The 20,792-nt window shown below is 37.1% G+C and overlaps 1 protein-coding gene across 2 annotated transcripts in view; it reads left to right on the top strand.

Annotated features, from left to right (window-relative positions):
* The window catches only part of LOC131977406 (carboxyl-terminal PDZ ligand of neuronal nitric oxide synthase protein-like), a 266,401-nt gene that overhangs the window by 120,892 nt on the left and 124,717 nt on the right, over positions 1 to 20,792 (top strand). For both annotated transcript variants that reach the window (XM_059340693.1, XM_059340692.1), the window contains exon 5: positions 16,400 to 16,508. In XM_059340693.1, the coding sequence (XP_059196676.1) occupies positions 16,400 to 16,508 (109 nt within the window). The remainder of the gene's footprint in view (positions 1 to 16,399; positions 16,509 to 20,792) is intronic.

Genomic DNA, 20,792 nt, shown 5'->3' with positions numbered 1-20,792 from the left:
TTAGGCATTATAAAAGACAGTTTAAACAGTAATGTTTAAATCACATCTTTTAATTTTGTTTTCCCTGGTCTCCTGGTTGGAAGTCAGACGTTGTTTGACCCACCCGGCCGAGTGTGAATTCCACCATTTAAACTTTGCATCGCTGTCAATCATTCATACTATGTTGACAACACGGTGGCAGAGTACAGTTTAAAACATACATATGAGTCATATTTTGCTGCCTAAACAAACTTCCCCGAGGTCCACACCCTGCAGGCAGAATACCACATAAATATTTCACAGGTCTTGATTTGTTTTGAGGTTTCATTCCTCAGTTGAGCTCTCTTTATTGCGATGCATGTGATATTGATTTAGTGACCTCACTTCTCATAAAAGACAAAATATGTTCATATACATGCACAAACTCAGGCGCTTACCTTTCTTTTAATAAATAATGCATTAAGGAGTAAAGATGAGATGGAGCTGCTAACTTCTCACCTTGTGGAGGAGGAAACTCACTGTCTGCTTGATGATTAAGTCCATTCTGATGTGTTGCTTTCACAATTGCCAAAGCTGTTCTTATAATTTCAGGGTTTTCTTTATGTGGGCACGCAGAGGTTGAGCTGACACAACAGCTTTTCTCATAATGAACCTCTACCTTTTTCACCCGGCCTTTTATAGTCACTTTTAATCAACATAATGCCTGATCAGTATGCTGTGTAATTGAGTGTGGTTTATCTCAGCTTTGCCAAATCTCTTCTGGAGAATATTTTAGGTTGGGGCTATCTCAGAAACCTGTCTCTGTGTTGAAATATGCAGGGAAGAGAACGGGGCTTATTATTGTAAAGTAGAACAGTGTTTCTGCTGCTGAACTGTTGAATGGTTTAAGTGTGACACGGTCAAAAGGCTTTATGTAACCTCCTTAAATGTTCTTTTGTTTAAAGTGATACTCCACTCCACACAATTCTAAAAACTGAGACAAATTGCACTGAGAAGCAACAGAAAGTGACATTTTTCTAACATAACTGTCAAAAGAGAATCAAAATTTCAAGCTCAGTAATGATTGACAGCCCTTTTAAATACATTACCACCAATTTGCTGAAAATGATGATATTCTTTTCTTTTGTCTTTTTTTTGCTTTAAATCATCTTCTAGTACAATCTGAAGGAATGCATTGGAAAACACCAACAGCACTGACAGAGCAGCAGTGGTGGAAGAAGTTTTCAGATCCCTTCCTTCAGTAAAAGTACTAATACCACACTGTGAAATTGCTGCACTACAATTAAAAGCCCTGCATTCAAAACTTACTGAAGTAAAAGTACAAAAATATCAGCACCAAAATGTTATTAAAGTACCAAAAGTAAAAGTACTTGATATGCAGTAAAATGCTGCTTATATAAATGCATCAAATATAACAACACAATAATATATTTGGTATATATAACAATAAAGGGTAACGCTTTATATTAAGGTCCTTGTAATAACCATTAATTAACAAGTAATAAGGCCCTTGTAAGTCCTTACAAGATGCTTATTAACATTATTGTGTGTTTATAAGCTTATATAAGTGTTAATAATGGCATTACAAACAACCATGACCCACCCATTATGTCTTTGCCATGCCTTTATTAATCTTATTTTGTTTCCTTATTGATATTAAAATATACTTTATTGCTCATCTATTATAAGTTAACTATAAGCTAACTATGCTTTTTGCAACTACCGGATCTAAAGCGAGAACAATGCCTTATTACTTGTTAATTAATGGTTATTAAGGACCTTATTATGAAGCGTTAACCAATAGAGTTATAACAACTGAACTTTCCTTGTGGATAATCGCAATCAGATGCAATAAAGGGCAAATTGCAAGCAGCTGTTCTATCATTAGCACGGTATATGAGACAGGGCAGTTCATGGTGTCAGCAGCAGATCATTTTGCACAGTGATCTCGTCAATGATTGAGTTCTTCCTCAAAATCAAAACTGAGATGATTAGTGTAAAAAAATAAGAGCATAATATCCTTAAGATTGCAAAAACATGAAATGACCCAACAGAAATGTTTAAATGATCCCTGAGGTGGTCTGGCTTTGGGTCAAAGTTCATATGTTGCTTTTTCATAACTGTGCTGGTTCTTGATCTTTTAGTTAATTTGTGTCATAGAAGCGAACAAGCGGACGGACCTGTTTAAACCCACAGGATCTGGACAAATCGCTCCTACACCACCACACGTACAGCAGACAGAGACGAGCACAAACTCAACAACTGAGTAAATACAGAGACAGAACACTGGGCGACACAGTGTTGGTTACAAATCCCACAACAACAATGGTTATGTGTTTCTTTGTTAGCACAGGGAAGAACATCATCATGAAGTATTTGCTTTGCCAGTTTTCCACTGCAACCCAAAGAGACGAGGAAAATAACATGGTTGAGATCCTGAAAAGAAAGATGAAGGCAACACAGATTGTATTTTTATTTTCCCAAGGTGCTTAGGTGCTTCTGTATTACAGAGGGTTCATCTAGACCAGGGATCTGCAAGCTCTACTAACAAAAGAGCCATTGTTGGCCAAAAAAAGAGAAAAAAATGTCAGAATGGAGCCGCAAACCTTATTTTGAGCCTTAAAATGAAGATAAAACAACCTACTAAGTCTAGATTAGCCTACTAAAATTACTAATAGGCCATTATGAGCATTTATGATTTCTTAAGAAATATCTCAGGCAATTTGGAACCGTAAGCTTGCCTAGCTAGACTTGAAGTTGACAAAATTTTAGTTGACTTTTTTAATGCCATATACTAGCTATTAGCTATATAACCATTTTTATAATTCAAATGGGCTGACGCCAATGAAAAATAAAAATTTAAAGAAAACAGTAATTCATTTTATATGAATATTTTGTCACAGCCACAGGGAGCCACTGCAGAGTTAATGGACACCTTCTTTATGTGCATAGCTTGTTCAGACAAGGTTGAATCTTAGGTTCTAACATATAGGAATACATTGCACACCACAGGGTTAATCATTCACTTATCCAACTCCTACAGTCAGCTATGTACAGCCAATAAGTTAAGATGTAAAGTCAGACTACAGCTTTGCTTCCCAGTGGAAAAAGAACATTCTGGACCCCAGTTTAAAAGTTTGACAGTGGAATTAAAACTAACCTTGCAGACAAAGCACATCCTGGCCCTCTATTCCCATAGTTACACCAATTAACTTAATGGACAGAGAATGCTGTGATTACTGGCTCCATCTGTTAAAGACTGTCATTTCTACATTGTGCCTTTAATTGATACTAAACCTGTCACTCATATAGGCATTCTTAATTAGCCCTCATTTGCATTATTAGGTCAGTTTAATTAGCTATTATAGCTTTTACACTCCATAAATATAATCAAAACATCAAAATCCACATTTTCTATCAGGTCATACTCTTAAATCCAATGGAGGAGACTTAAACCCACATGGAATCTCAAACACCTCGCTCATACCACATTTGCAGAGATTACAGAATTTCTGAATGACTTGTTTATGGTGTGCAACATAACTTACTTCAGGCTATAAATGGTGTGTTTCAGGACTCCTTAAGACACTAAACCAGTGAGTCAGTGTTTTCACACACTGCTTGTGTGTGTTTCATGTTGTTGAAGCTGATATTGGAGACTTTGTACACTCAGAAAAATAACTTGTTCCCAGAACAAAATAAAATTATGGAAATAATTTCCACCTAAATAAAATGCTTTAATTTAGCGAGAAACAGTTTTGTTGAGTGAACAAAATGTAAATATGTTGGGTCAACATGATGTATTTGCGTTACTGTTACTTAATTACCAGGGTCAGTCCAACTAGATTTGTAAGGGTAATTGTAACAGACTAACATCATTTTCTTGGGCCATTTAAACATGTATGATATTAAGAGTTACTTTATTTAATAAGGTAGTTACAACTACTTTTTAAAATAGTGAAGTACATGAATTAATTGTGCTGAGCCAACAAAACAAAGTTAGGTTGAAGTGGTTTAGCCTAAAAGATTACCTTTATCATATGAAAATGAACATAATAGTAATTATTCAGGAAATAAATATTTTTTAAACAGAGTATTATATTCAGCAATTTAATTATGTTGTTTTAACATAAAGTATTCTAGTCAATTTTAAAGTGTTGCATTAAATGCTCAAACATAATTTTATTTAGTAGAAGCTACATGTTAGACTAAGGATAAGGTAACAGACACCCAGTTTGATTTTTTTGAGTGTAGATATTCAATAACGGGATGTTAAATGCTGGGAGGATTATACTAGATGCATTTAGCTTGTATTCTTGAACATGCTGTTGCTAAAATAGGCACACACACACACACACACACACACACACACACACACACACACACACACACACACACACACACATATCTCCAGGCTGATCTGGTGCAGGTGCGTTATGGTATTGATTCCCTGTAAGTGTGTGATTGTCGATGCTGCGTGTGGTGCATTGCCTCTTAGCTTTTGATTTATAGCAGTTTTGTTTCCCCGGCAGTGATTTATCAAAGAAAAAAAATGACAGAGGCCTTCTAAAACAAGCCCACCTCATTACTCAAACATCACATGGCAGCCCCCCGCACCACACACTCAGCCTGTTAACAAGAAGGGCTTATTAGCCGTTTGAGAGAGTGTGTGGTCACTGAGAGACTCGCCTGTCAAAAGTTAATGAAAGCCATGACAAATCGCTGCGTTTCATATGTCCCGCGTGCAGCTGGCAGTTTTCCTGTTTGTATTTTGCTGACAGGCTGCAGCAGGTTAAACGTGAAGCAACGAGAGTGTTTCTGTCAAACTCTTAATGCACCGCTGAACTTTAACTCACTGGATGAGTCATGAATCATCTGCTTTGCTCCACTGTCTCGCCCCTTTTCTCTCTCCCTCTCCCCATCTAGATATTCACTCGTAATCCTTCACACACTCGCTTTCTGCCTCTCATTTTCTCTGAGTGTCCAGCTCTCTATTTCACTCACACCCTCAGGGCTTTCAAACACTGTGTTTTTCTGTCTCTGTCACTGCCTCATGCACTAAACTCTGCAGCCTTTTTCATATGATCTCCTGTCACTGACAGTAAATCCAGTTAGGTGCCATTTGCAGTTGCTCAATCTGATTCTATGAACAAGGAAGAACTTTTCAGCACCATGTGCTTGTGGTTACATTTTATAGTTGAGTCACAGAGAAGTGCAACCTGGTCTCACAGGAATCCGTGAAATAGCCACGGATTTGCTTAACTCAAAATCCGTGGAATAGCCACGGAATCACTCAAATTTCCGTGAAACTGACACGGATTTCGCTACAATGCAAGTTAATGACAGTCATATCCCGTGGCTATTCCAACATACAAAGTGATTATGTACATTCACTGAGAGAATATTTAGAAAATAAAACATATATTTCTCGCAAGAAATGTGATCAAAATCCATTTTTATGCAGAAAGTCAAAATATAGATTTTTTCACTAAAAATGAGAGAACTGTCCGCCATGTTTTTGTTCTGACCGCCAGGACCTTGAAAGTCACGTGACTTCGAACAAACCAATAGGAAAAAATATCCATGGAATAGCCACGGGATATGACTGTCATTAACTTGCATTGTAGCGAAATCCGTGTCAGTTTCACGGAAATTTGAGTGATTCCGTGGCTATTCCACGGATTTTGAGTTAAGCGAATTCGTGGCTATTTCACGGATTCCTGTGAGACCAGGTTCGAGAAGTGATAACCAAGTGATCGACCTTGACCCTAAAATCAGTCTTACGAGATTAAATCAAATTAAATCACCCCTGAATTTGTAAATCAAAACGAAAAACAGTTGGACTGATAATGTAAGCTTTGAGGCGGATATCAAAATATGTCCAGTTTTGGCAGCGATCCCTAGAATTTGGTTGGTAAAGACATTTGTTGTGAGCCAAGGTGTTTATCACTGAACAATACATTTTTCTATCACAGATCACAGTGTAACATTAGGGCACATTTTGAACAGTTAGTGTCACCAATTAAATGATTCGAAATAAGATTAGGACATATAAAAACACAACATGATCTAAAAAGCCTTTAAAACAATCTGGTATTGAGTTAAATAGCCTTTTCCCAGAGAATTCTTCTTAAGTTATAAATTTACTACAAACTATTCATTGATCTTATCTGTAAGCTTTATTATTTCACACCATGAGGATCGAAAGCATACATTTTTTATTTCAGAACTTTCTCTATACAGACAGGAATACAATCCCGATGACGAATGTTGCGCTTTTATTCACAAAGAATCGATTGCAGCCACTAAAAGCACCATGAATTCAGCATCACTTGGAACCGATATCTGCCTCATCTTAATGTCCGATTCATGAAATATAACGCTAACGCTAATGATATTACAATGCAAACATGCCACTTAATGCTTTGCAGCTTTAGACATTTTGCCCTTTTGCAATTATCCACATGGAAATATTGTACTGAAAAACACAGTAGGCAGATCAATGACAGAGAGTAAAAAGAAAAATGAAAATATCAGACGAGGTGCAGAGGCAAGTAGCTTAAACGTGACAGGAAGAAACCATATTTGGAGTTTAATATCCCAGTTTGTCAGTGCTGCTGCTGGTTATAAGTTATTACCAACTCTCTGAACAATTTCACTAACTGCATGTGGCTGAAAGCGCTGATCTCTGTGAAATACATGCAAATAGCACAAGAACATTAATACACCTCCTGCTTGCATTTCACTCTCTGAAGGTGAAAAAGTACGAGGTTTCTTTCTGTCTTTTTTGTGCAGGGTTAGCAGCTGCAACGGGCATGCAATCTTTTTGTGAGTATGTGTAAGTCGTCTCACCCTGAAAGTGTCTGCCAAGTGTCAGCTGTTAACTATAGAAAAAGTAAACTGTCCCCAGCAGAACCAGCCCTTAGAGTCCTTGTAAGCTCTTTAGCTATCGAGTATCGAAAATCTCACTGAGATCATTTTTGCCTTTGATGTCTCCATTACGTGATAATAGCATGTGATGAGAACCTTTACAGGTGTCGGACATGAAGAGACTTTCCCTGTGTGACAGACTGAGAGTAAAACACACTCTGATCCTGAGGCTCTGATGTGAAATCAATCATTGTTGATGTTTCCAAGAGTCACGAGTGTAGATTTTGATTTAATTCTTATCTCATTTTGAGGTTTGTCCTCCAAATGTCTCTTATTATCTAGATAATCTACAGTTAAAATGCATTAACATTGATCATGGGCGCTCTGGAGTGTGTCAATGTTTTTTGACTCTGACTCATGTCTGACTCTTTGCACTATTAATGATCCACCTTTGCTTTTATGGCGACTATGCTGTTTATCTACACTGTGCTGGAATCAGCATACCTGCTGCGTTATTGCTGACTGCTTAATTTCTGCTAGAAACATGAAACAATTGCATCTCATTTCAGCAGCTTTGATGGATGAAAACTTTTCGGTAACGCTTTATAATAAGGTCCTTAATAACCATTAATTAACAAGTAATAAGGCATTGTTCTCGCTTTAGATCCGGTAGTTGCAAAAAGTATAGTTAACTTATAATAGATGAGTAATAAAGTATATTTTAATATCAATATGCAAACAAAATAAGATTAATAAAGGCATGGCAAAGACATAATGGGTGGGTCATGGGTGTTTGTAATGCCATTATTAACACTTATATAAGCTTATAAACACACAATAATGTTAATAAGCATCTTGTAAGGACTCACAAGGGCCTTATTACTTGTTAATTAATGGTTATTACAAGGACCTTAATATAAAGCGTTACCAACTTTTCTTTTGTTCAACAGTATTGTTTTTGTTGTCATAGACGCACCACTTATTTACAAAAGAGACATTCATTCATGCGAAAATGTTGTGAATTGTACCTTTAAACAGGAAAAGCAACCCCCATACCGCAAGATAAGAAGTGCTTTTTCTCTTGGCAGTGTTACAGTCTGATTTATTTAGCCTTTAACCATCTGTGGCGGCTTTCATGTCGAGCCTGCCTCTCTATTTCTGATCTGATCTATGTGACACATCTTCACCTGGATGTTTGGCAGCTGTTCCCGTTAGAGACAGTTGATAGAGATGTATCTGAGCCGTCATCTCCACGCTGCTTGGGGATTTGTCAGCTAAGCCAGTCAGCTAAGCTCACTTTTACTCGCTCTCTTGGCTGAGCTTCACTCCTCTGGCAGCATGTTATGTTTCTTTTTTATCATTCCCTGCATGTTTTGAATAAGATTCAGTTCTCCGTAGGCAACAATTGGCAGAACATAAGACCTTTCCCCCCCTCTGCTTTAGATTTCAAAGACAGAAATCTGTCGGGACATTGATTTTTATCACAGTGACTGGGGGCTGGGGAGGGGTAGAGAAGGACTTGAAACGGGAGGCATCATAAGGTTTACTGCAAAGTGGAGCCGGATGGGAGTGGTCAGTTTTTTTTTCCAGTAGATGATTCAGCTTGATAACGAACCCTGTTGTTGTTGACACTTGTTTCTGCACCCTCATTAAGCTGCAGCTAACCACCTCACCTCATTGTAATGTCTTGTGCATGATGTGCCCTTATTTATTAGCCAGTATTTTCTAGCATTAGCTATGTGAACTGTAATGTCAACACAGGATCCGCATCGCTTTCTTTGGTAAGTACATGGGGATGCATAAAGCTACTGCTGATGTTGCATCACTCCTGCATGTGCTTCACAATAGGGCTGTTTCCATTACAGTCCAATACCTGGAATGAGGCGGGTCTCACTCACCCAAACGCCCCTAATTTGAATATGAGCCGTCCTGACCGGTCTTTTGACTGGACTTTTTTTGTCCCTGTGGAAGAGCAGGGCTGTTTTTCTCCCCTGAAAAAAACCTGGTTGCTGATTGGATAGAATGCTAAGCAGGATGTGTCGTAGTACTCGACGCCACAACAACACGCGCCATTTGTAAAAGCCGGCGAAGTAGCGAGTAGTCACAAGCGACAGTAAACATAAGCCCCTTTCATAGTGTGGTCCTGCAAATCCCCGCTATATTGCTGGAAAGATCTCTGCCAGCTCAGTTGGGAGAGTTGGTTGGCCCCCAACCGAAGGGTTGGTGGTTCGATCCCCGACCATCGCAGCCTACATGTTGAAGTATCCTTGAGCAAGATACTGAACCCCAAATTGCTCCCGATGCTGTGTTCATCGGTGTGAATGAATTCCCAATGGTGGCAGGTGGCACCGTTTAGGGTAGCCTCTGCCACCAGTATGAATGTGTGTGTGAAAGGGTGAATGAGCGCAGTCTGTAGTGTAAAGCGCTTTGAGTGGTCGCAAAGCGACTAGAAAAGCGCTATATAAGTGCAGGTCCATTTACCATTTACCATTACCAGCTCTTCGCCTTAGGGCGTTCATAGTGATCCCACAAAGGCAAAGTGATTTTCTGCCCTTTCATAGTGCAGTCCAGCTTCGCAGAACGAGGTGCACAGTAGCACGGTGCTAATAGGCTATAGGGTTGTCAAAAAAGTATTGATACTAAAACGTTGTATCCGGATAGGATACTCATTTTCAAAAGTGTCGATGAAAAGTGTTATTTTCTCTCTTGAAGTCCCAGAATGAAGCAGAGAAAAGTCGACTTATCAAGCTTGCCTAATATTGTGCACAGCATACAAAATATTGTTCTAATTGTTATTGTTTATTGTATTTATTTATTTTTTGCACTACCTCAGACCTGAAGCTTGTTATCATAGTTGCAGTTTCTTTTTGCACAACTGTTTTTTATTATAAATATTTAACCAGTGGTTCTGTTAATTTTGACATGTAGCATTTTTCTTGTTGTTAAAAATATTTCTGTTAAATTTTTGCGGTCTTTGTTTTTATCCTTGTGGTATCGAAAATGCTATCGAGTATCGAATATTTTCCTGAGTATCGGTATCGAGTTGAAAATCTTTGTATCGCGACAACCCTAACAGGCTAACAGTTAGCTCTGTAGCAGTACAGTGTGTATGTGCTGCTGCTGCAGGAGGTGTTCACTTAGCGATTTCTGTTTGTTTACAACAAGCACCGGACACTCTGTGCACAGTTAGTGATTCACGATCACAATGTTCATGATCAGCGGAGACACTGTGCATAATTAGCCATGCTGGTTTGTTTATGATCTGCACATGGCTAATAAGGATTTTGGGATAGCTCAGACACTTGAAGTCAGTTTGTATGAGCTACTTATCGATGGAAGCTTAGCAATGTGAATCTGAACTAACCTTTTAAAACACTAAAGTCACACAATATCACAAACTAACTAGCAGATTGAGGCTGCGGTCGACCAGCAACCCCCGTGTTCTGTGAGGCAAAATTACTGTTTTTGTCAATGGAGCCTGGTAGCTTTGAAGAGAGCATAGATAACAGCTTTAAGTTCCCCTGCATAAACCTAAAAGAGCTGTCTGACAGGATAGTAAAGCAGTGAAAATGTTTTAGATATAATTTACAATGATATTGATTTTCTTTAGGGTTGATAAAATGTGTTTAGCTGCTGCCCTCATCTCTTAGCTGCCGTGCACAAACTCCTGCCAGCTTCTCCAAAGTGGTGGCAGATAAATACAACCAACAATGATGACTCTTATGATGGAGCAATGGTAGGCTTTTACTATGAAGCTGGACAAATTGATTTAATACTGATGTTACAACACTCATTAAAGGCAACCAAAGGTTTTTAAAGGAGACATATCAACAAATACTCACTTTTTTAGTGCTTGTGCACATCCATTTAGTTATCTGGAATGCAAACCAGCCAACAAACTTTTAAATTATGCAACCAGTCAGTTTTCTGTGGACTTAATGCAACTTTGGATCTATTTTTATATTCATCAGTTTTAACATTGCAATCAAAAAGTAATCACTGAGATCTGGAAACGCTGCTTAAGATTGGCAACTTGTGGCAAGAAACAAAAGCACTCAGACAATCAGACAGATTGTAAACAAACACTTGAGTCAAACATATTTGGTAAGGAAATCAAGCCAGTCGGTAAGATGATTGATATCCATCACAATCTACAGAAAGACTTTCTGGTTGGAGTTAGACCATAGTTATATGCACCCTAGGGCTACGAGGGTATTGATTTTTTTCCCCACTGTGATGAAAAAGCAATGTGCACTGTAGTACTTCAGCAGAAAAATAGGATCATCTAATCTCTGTAAAGGGTGTAATGCACCTTTAACTGTGCTGCTCCTGAGCTATTTGCATGCATTTAAATGAGGCAACATGTATATATTTAGAGCAAAATTGGCTCTTTTCTATGCAAATGAGCCTCAGTGCAAAACAGTCCAATTCACAAAGATTGGTGCTATAAGCAACATCCAGTTACAGAGAAATGATTAGCGTCTTCAGAGAGCTTGTGGTATCTGAGCGCATCAGACTCCTTTATATGCAGGATAAATTACAGCGCATCAGAAAACATCAAGGACTGACTTACATCTGAATGTTTGAGGTCTTCACACCAGACAGAATATTTTATAGCATGATGGGTTTTTACTATATTCATACTTCTTTGCCCCCTAAAATGATATTAAAATCCTCACCAACCATTCATCATTGTCATTATATCGTTTAAATTCTGCTCTTCGTCCATGTATAATTTTTTTTTCCCCTGAAACTCTCAGCTGGCTTTTTCAAACACATATTGAAAATATTTCAAATAATTGTGAGTAAGACAAACCACTGCTAATGCAATCACTTTAGTTTTTCTGGGAAATTAAACCACATTTAATCCATCCATAATAAACTGACTTCTTGGGCATTATATTTTTGTAGCAGCGGTGTGTGTGTGTGTGTGTGTGTGTGTGTGTGTGTGTGTGTGTGTGTGTGTCCTTGTACTTCCAACGTAGTGAGGACCGGAACACGTTTTTAACCAATAGAGTGAGGACATTTTTGCAAAGTGAGGACATTTCGGCCAGTCCTCACTTATTTAAAGGCTTTTTTGAGAGTTCAGACTTTGTTTGAGGGTTAAAGGTTACAGTTAGGTTTATGTAAAGGTAACCATGTATCAGGGTTAGGGTTGGGCATTTAGTTGTGATGGTGTGGGTAGGATGAGGGTTAGGTTAAGGGGCTAGGGAGCAAGGTTATTATAGTTAACGAAAACGAAATAAAGTAATGAAAATGAAAGTTTAAAAAAAAAAAGATAATTAACTGAAACTGTATCGTGTGGTTACAAAACTAACTAAAATTATAGTGAAAATGTCCTTAGTTTTCGTCTATGTCAACTTTTTTCATATGTAAACCTTTTTGGTTGATATGAAACCTATTTTCATCTATCTGATTACCCCATTACAAAAAACTAAAACTAACACTAAAACTAATTTTTTTTAAATAAATAAAACTAAGCATTTCAAAAAAATAAATACTTAACTAAAACTAGCAAACTCACTCTAAAATTAACTAAAATTAACTGAATTTGAAAACAAAAATGCACAACCCAATTAAAACTAATGAAAAATTAAAAACTTTTCTAAACTTGCTAGGGCATTCACTATTCCTAAGAGGGCCCTCACAAAGATAGAAGTACAAGCATGTGTGTGTGTGTGTGACTGCAGATAGCTGTGTCTGGTATTTTGACAGTCTGCTAAACAGGGTTGACAAAGACTCCATCTATACCGCAGGACCTCAGCCCGTCTGGCTCCCACAGAAAAGGCCAAAACAAATACCAGAGAAATGTCACTGAGTGTGTAGATGAGACCCCTGATTTCTGGCACACAACACATACACACAAAGCACATGCTGTGTATGTAAAACCCACGTGCACGGCTCGCAGGCACATCCAGGCACGACGGAGACAACGTTTGCACCATCTTCACCTAATTTCAACTCTTGCCTGGTTGTCCGTTGTCTCACTGTGATAAATTACCATAAATAGGCTCCTTAATATGGCACTAATTGCCCAATTACAAAGCTGCTCTGCTGAAGGCCTCTGGTCCTTCCTTCAACCAGTTGATATTTCAACTCATTATTCTTCCAAATCTAGGTGCAACAAAACCAATAAAAATACAGTCTTCATGATGAGGTAACTTATTTTTTCTCTAATGAAGTTTTTTGAGGACAGCTAAAACACATGAGGATGAATGAAGCTATATTTTCTTTATGACTATACCAATTAAAGTGTATTACAATAGGAGAGCCTCCTTCGTACTTCTTCACTCTTTCAGCCACTCTTCTTTTCTTTCCAAAGTAGTTTGTAGTCTGCAACGGCTTGTAACATCTGGAAAAGCCTTAAGTAAGTTAAAGTTGGCTCCGCCTCAGTAATAATAAGATATTGAAGATAGGGGTGGGCAATATGGCCCTAAAAGAATATCACGATATTTCAGGCTATTTTTGCGATAACGATATTCTTGACGATATTACGAAATACTTAAAAAGATATAGAAAATATGATTATTTTTTTTTAGTCTGTATAAATAAATAAAAATCTAAAATGTAGTTTGAAGTGCAAATCTCAACAGTTGCCAAATATAAAAAAAATTACTCTTGACTCTTGAGTATGAGCAAATAATAAAAATAACCATTTAGGGGTTTCGGGGGCATATTTTAATGACATTTTGTAAAGGAGAATAAAGGTTCTTGTATGTCCTTGCTGAGGGCTCTTCTGAGATTCTGAGTCAGAATCACAAAATAAGAAACTTCATCATAAACCCTGCATCATGAAAAAGAAGGAATAAAACCAGGGTTAAATGTGTCAATTATATGACTGTTTGTGAGTTTCTTTTATTGTCAAGAAAAAAAACCCTGGAATATGATTCTAAAAAAACTCATTAGAATGAAGATCTGAAAGACCTTTCTGATTGTGTTGTGTGCAGACTTTATCTCATTGCAAAGTCACACTGTGATCCGTCTGCACGTCTAGTTTTATAATCATAACTTGATTAAAAGGGGCAGGCAGTGTGTGTAAAGTAAAGCCATCATCAGCTCATCTTGAATGTTAAATCTCACAGTGGGACGAGTGGAAAATGTTCATTAGCAAAAGCAAAAGTGTATGCAAGTAGCACCCTTCAAATATTAGTTACAAACAGGTAGGGGTGTGCCATATCGTATCGTTCACGATAATATCGGTATTTTTTTATTTATGGTTAAAAAAAATGCATATCATGATATTGGCAACGTTCCTACTTCTTGATGTAGTGGTGAAAGCTGTTTTAATCACAAAAAGCTACTTAGTCTCTGTCGCTAAACACATGCAGCTTTCAAAATAAGAGCACAGTGTGTTAACATAATCCACCACAGAATTTACAAGAAGACTGTCAAAATAAGATGCCTTAAAAAAACATACAAGAACCTTTATTCTCCTTTACAAAATGTCATTAAAATAACCCCCGAAACCCCTAAATGGTTATTTTTTATTATTTGGCAACTGTTGAGATTTGCACTTCACACTACATTTTAGATTTTTTATTTATTTATACAGACTAAAAAAAAAAATCGTATTTTATATCTTTTTAAGTATTTCGTAATATCGTCAAGAATATCGTTATTGCAAAAATAGCCTGAAATATCGTGATATTCTTTTAGGGCCATATCGCCCACCCCTACAAACAGTGTCAGAAATCTGATGAACAGATGAGAAACATGAGACAACTCACAGGAATGATAACAATATCCACTCCTGGTGTTTAAACTTGGCCGATATTGATATATTAATAGAATGAACTGACATCATGTTGACAATACATGTATAATAATATCATGTAAATGTTCAGTTGTCAGCCTGCAGTTTCTCACATGAACTCTCTGTTCCTGCTCCCTGCAGGTGGTTCTGTTTTTTATTTGACATTGTTCTGACGGCAGATGTTCGGCCTGGTGGATATTTTGTGTCTCAGTTCATTTGGTTGCATTTTCACTATCCGTTAGTGTAACTGTTCTAAAGTTCTGGTTACAGACTCTCTTCACCTCCTTTACACTCATATTTTGAGTTGAATTCATTGAGCAAATAAGGAAGTTAAAGACAAGTTTGCAGCCAAAAAATGGAAACCATCTTTTCCGTTTCTGCCACCAAAAGCTGATGAACTAGTTTCCAGCCAGGCAGACACGTTTAACCCTCTAGGCCGACTTTAATTTACTACCCTTTCAGATCCTTCGGGCTGAAAATATCCACTTCCAAAAAAAAAACGCTATAAAACTTTACAGAATAATATGTTTTTTCTACTTTTTTCTGCATAAACCTTTTAAAGAACTTCCGCCCTGCTCAAAACTACCAAATGTTTAAACATTTTTGGCACTTTAACCCTTTAAATGCCAGTTAGATTGCACAATGTCACTGCTGTTTTTTTAATAAAAAAACAGAAAACAAAAATGTAATATATAATAAATAATATTTGACTATATATATATATATATATATATATATAATTATATTATTATATATTCATGCATTTTTAGTTTTAATATATATACTTATATTAAAACTAAAAATGCATCAAAATCAGTTTTGTTCTTAATCAATAAGAACTAATTCAGAATGAATTAAGAACAAAACTGATTTTGATACATTTTTAGTTTTAATATATATATATACGTTCAGATATGTGCTCATTTCTACGCTCGTTTGATAAATGAGGTCCATTGACTTCCTGTCTTTGACAGATTATTGAAGAAATGTTTAATTTCTGTGTTCATGAATTAGTTTCAGATGTTTTTGTTGAATGAAACTAAAGGCAGGACGTCTCATTGAGACTGAACTCGACATTTTTCAGCTTCTTGACACCATATTGTCATCTGCAGTGCTCCATCTCCACAGAAGTGTTTTTTCTTTTCTCATCATAAATTAGTTGCAGCCTAAAGCTTAACTCATGCAATGTTCTCTCTCCTGCAGGTTATAGTGTATTACCTCTTTTGCGCTCCCTTTTTGCTCCCAAACTAACTTCTTCCTATTTACCTGCCCTGCAGGATATTGTATTGTATCTCTTCTCTGTCGGCTGCACACCATCTCTCCCTGCCAGGAGAACTCTATTATTGTCTCAAACTTAGTTCCCCTGCATCAGCTTTCTCACACAATATTTTTTGTTGTGATAGTAATACCTCCTCACACTGAAACACATCACTGTTGTCACTTGAGGTCTTTTTTTATAAAAAAAAAAAAAAAAAACAACAACTTTGAATTAAAGTTTACTTTCAGGGCAAGTCGGTACTTGAGTTGATTTTTATTTAAATAGCACCGCCCCTCTAATCTAATCACAACTTTATTTACCTCAGTCTGAGCCTGAGAGCTATAATTTGGTCTCACGCCTGCAGATTAAAACAAACTTAAAATAGTGTTTATTTCTGTCACATTGAAACCCCAGAGAAACAGGCCGAGTGCCTATTTCGCGTCTTAAGATACATTTAGAAACGCTGCCAGGCTCAGAATCTGTTCTGCATCATTTCACTTTTTTTTTTTATTTCTGACCTATTTTATTCTATCTTTCAGGATATTCTACGTGTCTCATGACTCCCAGGATCTGAAGATTTTCAGCTACATCGCCAGAGACGGACAGAGTAACGTCTTCCGCTGCAACGTCTTCAAGTCCAAGAAGAAGGTAAGAGAGACAGCTGGAACGCTTTTAAAGCTTTTTTCACCTTTAAGGCGTGAAGAAAAACCTGTGAAATGCTCCAGAAATGCAGAGCCTGAATCAAGACCAAGAGCTCACACTGAGCTATCAAGTAAGAAATCTGATGTTACCCTGATTATTAAGGCGCTCTTGGGCAAGGCACTTGATGCCAACCTGCTGCCGTGCAGCTGATCACAGATCAGATCACACTGTGATTGTGGCTTCCATGTGTGAAAAATGATCCTGAAACTACCCTGGTTAATGGCTCCTAGCATGTATTTTAAGCATAGAATGTTTCTAAATAAGACTTTCCAATAGCACACAAATGCCGTGAATATTGGGGGAAAAATTGGGTCTTCATGTATTCTACATAGTGAACGTTTTTCAATTTTACAACCTCTCCAGCCTCTCCAGCCTCTCCTGTCCTCTCCTCTCTGCTCTATGTAAACAGCCTCTCCTGTCCTCTCCTCTCTGCTCTGTGTAAACAGCTTCTCCTGTCCTCTCCTCTCTGCTCATTGTAAACAGCCTCTCCTGTCCTCTCCTCTCTGCTCTGTGTAAACAGCCTCTCCTGTCCTCTCCTCTCTGCTCTGTGTAAACAGCCTCTCCTGTCCTCTCCTCTCTGCTCTGTGTAAACAGCCTCTCCTGTCCCCTCCTCTCTGCTCTGTGTAAACAGCCTCTCCCGTCCTCTCCTCTCTGCTCTGTGTAAACAGCCTCTCCTGTCTTCTCCTCTCTGCTCTGTGTAAACAGCCTCTCCTGTCCTCTCCTCTCCTCTCTGCTCTGTGTAAACAGATTTTCAGTGAATATTTGTCACGTGACCGTTAGGGGCCGATTCTTTTACGTCAAACCGATCTTATCTAGCATCTGATCTACCTCGATAATAACCCCCCACAGGCGAAGCAGTGCTCCCAACTTTGTAGCTAAATTTTTGCAACTTTTCAGACCCCCTTAGCGACTATTATTCAAGAAAGCGACTGGAGACAAATCCAGCGACTCCTTCTTACTCTTCTTCACGAGCCGCTAACGAGCCAGAGGCCGTGCGGAAGGCACCAGTGATACAACTTTTTTTCCTTCCAGATATGATGAACTATTCGATTTTTTTATTATTTAATGACTATTCGAAAATCGATGCCCATCCCTAGTTGTATGTATGTTGTACTATAACGAAACCAAAAACTCAGGACACTTTATTTATGGTTGCAGTTCTTTTGTTAGTTTGTCCTGTAAATTGTTGCTATTTATTTTAAGTTCAGTATTTTATTAACTACCTCAGACTTTGTGATTTCCTTTATTTGTTAAAGAAAAATGCTGCTGTGTTATTGTTTTTCAATAAAATAAGATTCAAACATTGAAGGTTCAGCTGTGAGTTATAAAAAAAATCGGAATCGGGCAAAATCGGAATCGGCAGGTCGGGCTTTTTAAAAATCGGTGATCGGCCAGGAAATTGCAATCGGTGCACCCCTAGTGACCGTTCGTCTCAGCAGAATCAAGGCTTTTTGACAGAAATATCACATTTTTAGGCTTTGTTTTGGTCATCTTTTTTAATGGATACTTATGCCTGTTTTTACAGTTTCTTTCTACAACAACCAGGTTAAGATGGTTAGCTAAAGCCTTTCTCATCGTCATTTGGTGAATCTTATATTGCTTATTTAATGTCTCCTTGCTCCTAGCTCCTTTCTTTACAACCATCTCAAAGCTCAAATATAAAACTCACAAGCTTTATATTTAATTTATCTTCTGATTCAACATCTAGTTTAAAATCTGTTTATTTTAGGTCAACCAAAGGACGACAGGCAACTTTCTTAATTTATTAGAAAGATTTTTCTATTCATGATCTGTTATTTCCTCCATTATTATGTTTTATTATGGATATTACCCTTTTATTATGGATACAGTTAAATACAGAGAGAGGAGAGTCAGTCACTCATCAAGAAACTCTTTATTACATCGTTTATCATCATTTCCATTCAGTCACATGAGGATGATCATACCTGAGTGTCGGTTTATTAACATGAGTTACATCATTTCAATTTCCCCTGAAATGTTTCGCCCAATAAATAATTTCCAGAGTCCACTTTTCTTCTACAGCGTTCAAAAGACAAAATAATTCTGGGTGATTCTCGGCTTCTTAACGGTTTTAACCCTCTGGGGTCTGAGCCTATTTGCCCTTTATATAACACATAATATTTACTATACTCATGTTTGGTATTTGGTATTTTCTCAGCACAACTTCAACATGATCTGACAATTATGTTTACACTTTAACCCACTTTATTAACACATGAGTCAAAAAATTCATAAAAAAATCATGAAATCTGAAATAAAATTTTACTATTTTTGACAGTAAAAACCACAAATATGCTCAATGAACTGTTTAAGACCTGAAAAATGTAAAACATAGGTTACAAATATATAATAATAATAATTATTATTATTATATTATTATAATATACAATAATAAAACTATACATAAAAAAATACCATAAAACATGTTTATTTATAGGAACAGTGTTAGATGATTACTTTAGTCATACTATATTGTTCTAATTGTTATTGTTTATTGTATTTATTTATTTTTTGCACTACCTCAGACCTGAAGCTTGTTATCATAGTTGCAGTTTCTTTTTGCACAACTGTTTTTTATTATAAATATTTAACCTGTGGTTCTGTTCATTCTTACATGTTGCATTATTATTATAAAACAATTAATTCACATTCAGGATATCAGAAGATACAGATATACAATTATTGTAAACACGTTCTGCCAGTAGAAAGAGTTCCTGTGCCTCTGGGCAGGACACAGTCTGATTCATATTAACAGGTAACAGAGAGAACACTGTGTGCAGCCTCTATCAGTATTAGTACAGAGCACATGTGCAGACACAAACAGCTGTTAGAGCCGACTGACAGCTGATCCAGCTGTGATCCGCCGCTGCCAATGTCATTAGAAACAGGCGGAAAGAGGAAAGGACTTCTCGTGTCAAGGAAAACTTTTTTCCTTGTTTCCTCCCTCCTTCCATTGGGACCTTGTGTCTCTCCTCCAGTGGGATACATGCACTGTGAAAAAAAAGTTATTTTCCAGAAATGTACTGTATTATTTTACAGGGTTTTCCTTGTTTTTTTTCTACATAAAGTGCAAATGCTATAAAAAGGTAAATTACTTTTTTAATTACAAATATTAACCAGAAAATGGCAGTTGAAATCGGTAAATTAATATAATGGGACATTATAGATTTATTTATTTACAGTATAATTCAATTGCTTAATGGGCCTTTAATGTAAAATTACGGTGAATTATTTGTTAAAAATAGAAAAAGGACATACTGCTGAATTTTTACAGTAAAACTTTAGATTTAATGTTAAAAATGTAAAAGAAATCATACAGAATGATAAAAAAAAATACATCTTACTGTTATATTAAAGTAAAAAAAAAGTTCTATAGATAGATTTTCTTTACAGATATTTATTTATTACAGATATTAACTGAATATTATCAGTATTTTTAAATAAATTATTTCTCAAATAACATGCAGGTGTTTGCTGTTATCTGACGGTAACTTTTTTTTACCGTTTTTATATTTTTTTAATTCTTATTATAGTGAAGATGTTATTAAGATAAATAGGACACACCCACAGTCTTGTACCCAGAGTTTTGTAGGCTATTAATGGATGCCATGGTGGTTTGTAGTCCTTCTTACTCTATGACAATACCTCTCAGGACGTTACAAAATTGTGAGAAAATTAAAAGGAACTGCTGTGCTTTCCAGCTTTATTCCAGCTTTTTTTTTTTACAATATTAACTGGTTACTTAGATTTGCCAAATTTACTGAAGCACCGGAGATGGTGGAAGCAAAGTGCCGGAGTTGTGAGAAGAAAAGCACCTGACTTTTGTGTTTGTTTTGATTTCACATTGTATCGCTGAAGGGATTTATGTGTTTTGCATCAGTTGCAATAACTAACTCGTCAAACTTTGTCTCAGTTTAATGGGAAGATAGAAAAAGCCACGCACAAAGTGTGTAATTTCCAATGTTTTCACAGGCTGTTAGTCATGTATTGTTTAAAGCGATTCCTCCTTTAAATCACGTCCCTGTCTGAGTCACATCCTGACAGCCTCCAATAAAGAGACACATGGCTGTGGAACAGCAATAATTCCTCCTGGCACCATGGGCTTGTCATTGTGCAGGTCTGAGGAACAAGTCAGAAACACATTTGGGGTGGACGTGTCCCCGCAGAGCTGAGCCGAGAAGACAAAGTCAGAACAGAGTCCAGCAAAGG

The sequence above is a fragment of the Centropristis striata genome, chromosome 9 (genome assembly GCF_030273125.1).
Source record: "Centropristis striata isolate RG_2023a ecotype Rhode Island chromosome 9, C.striata_1.0, whole genome shotgun sequence".
Classification (NCBI taxonomy): domain Eukaryota; kingdom Metazoa; phylum Chordata; class Actinopteri; order Perciformes; family Serranidae; genus Centropristis; species Centropristis striata.
This window is presented reverse-complemented; position numbering and strand designations above follow the sequence as displayed.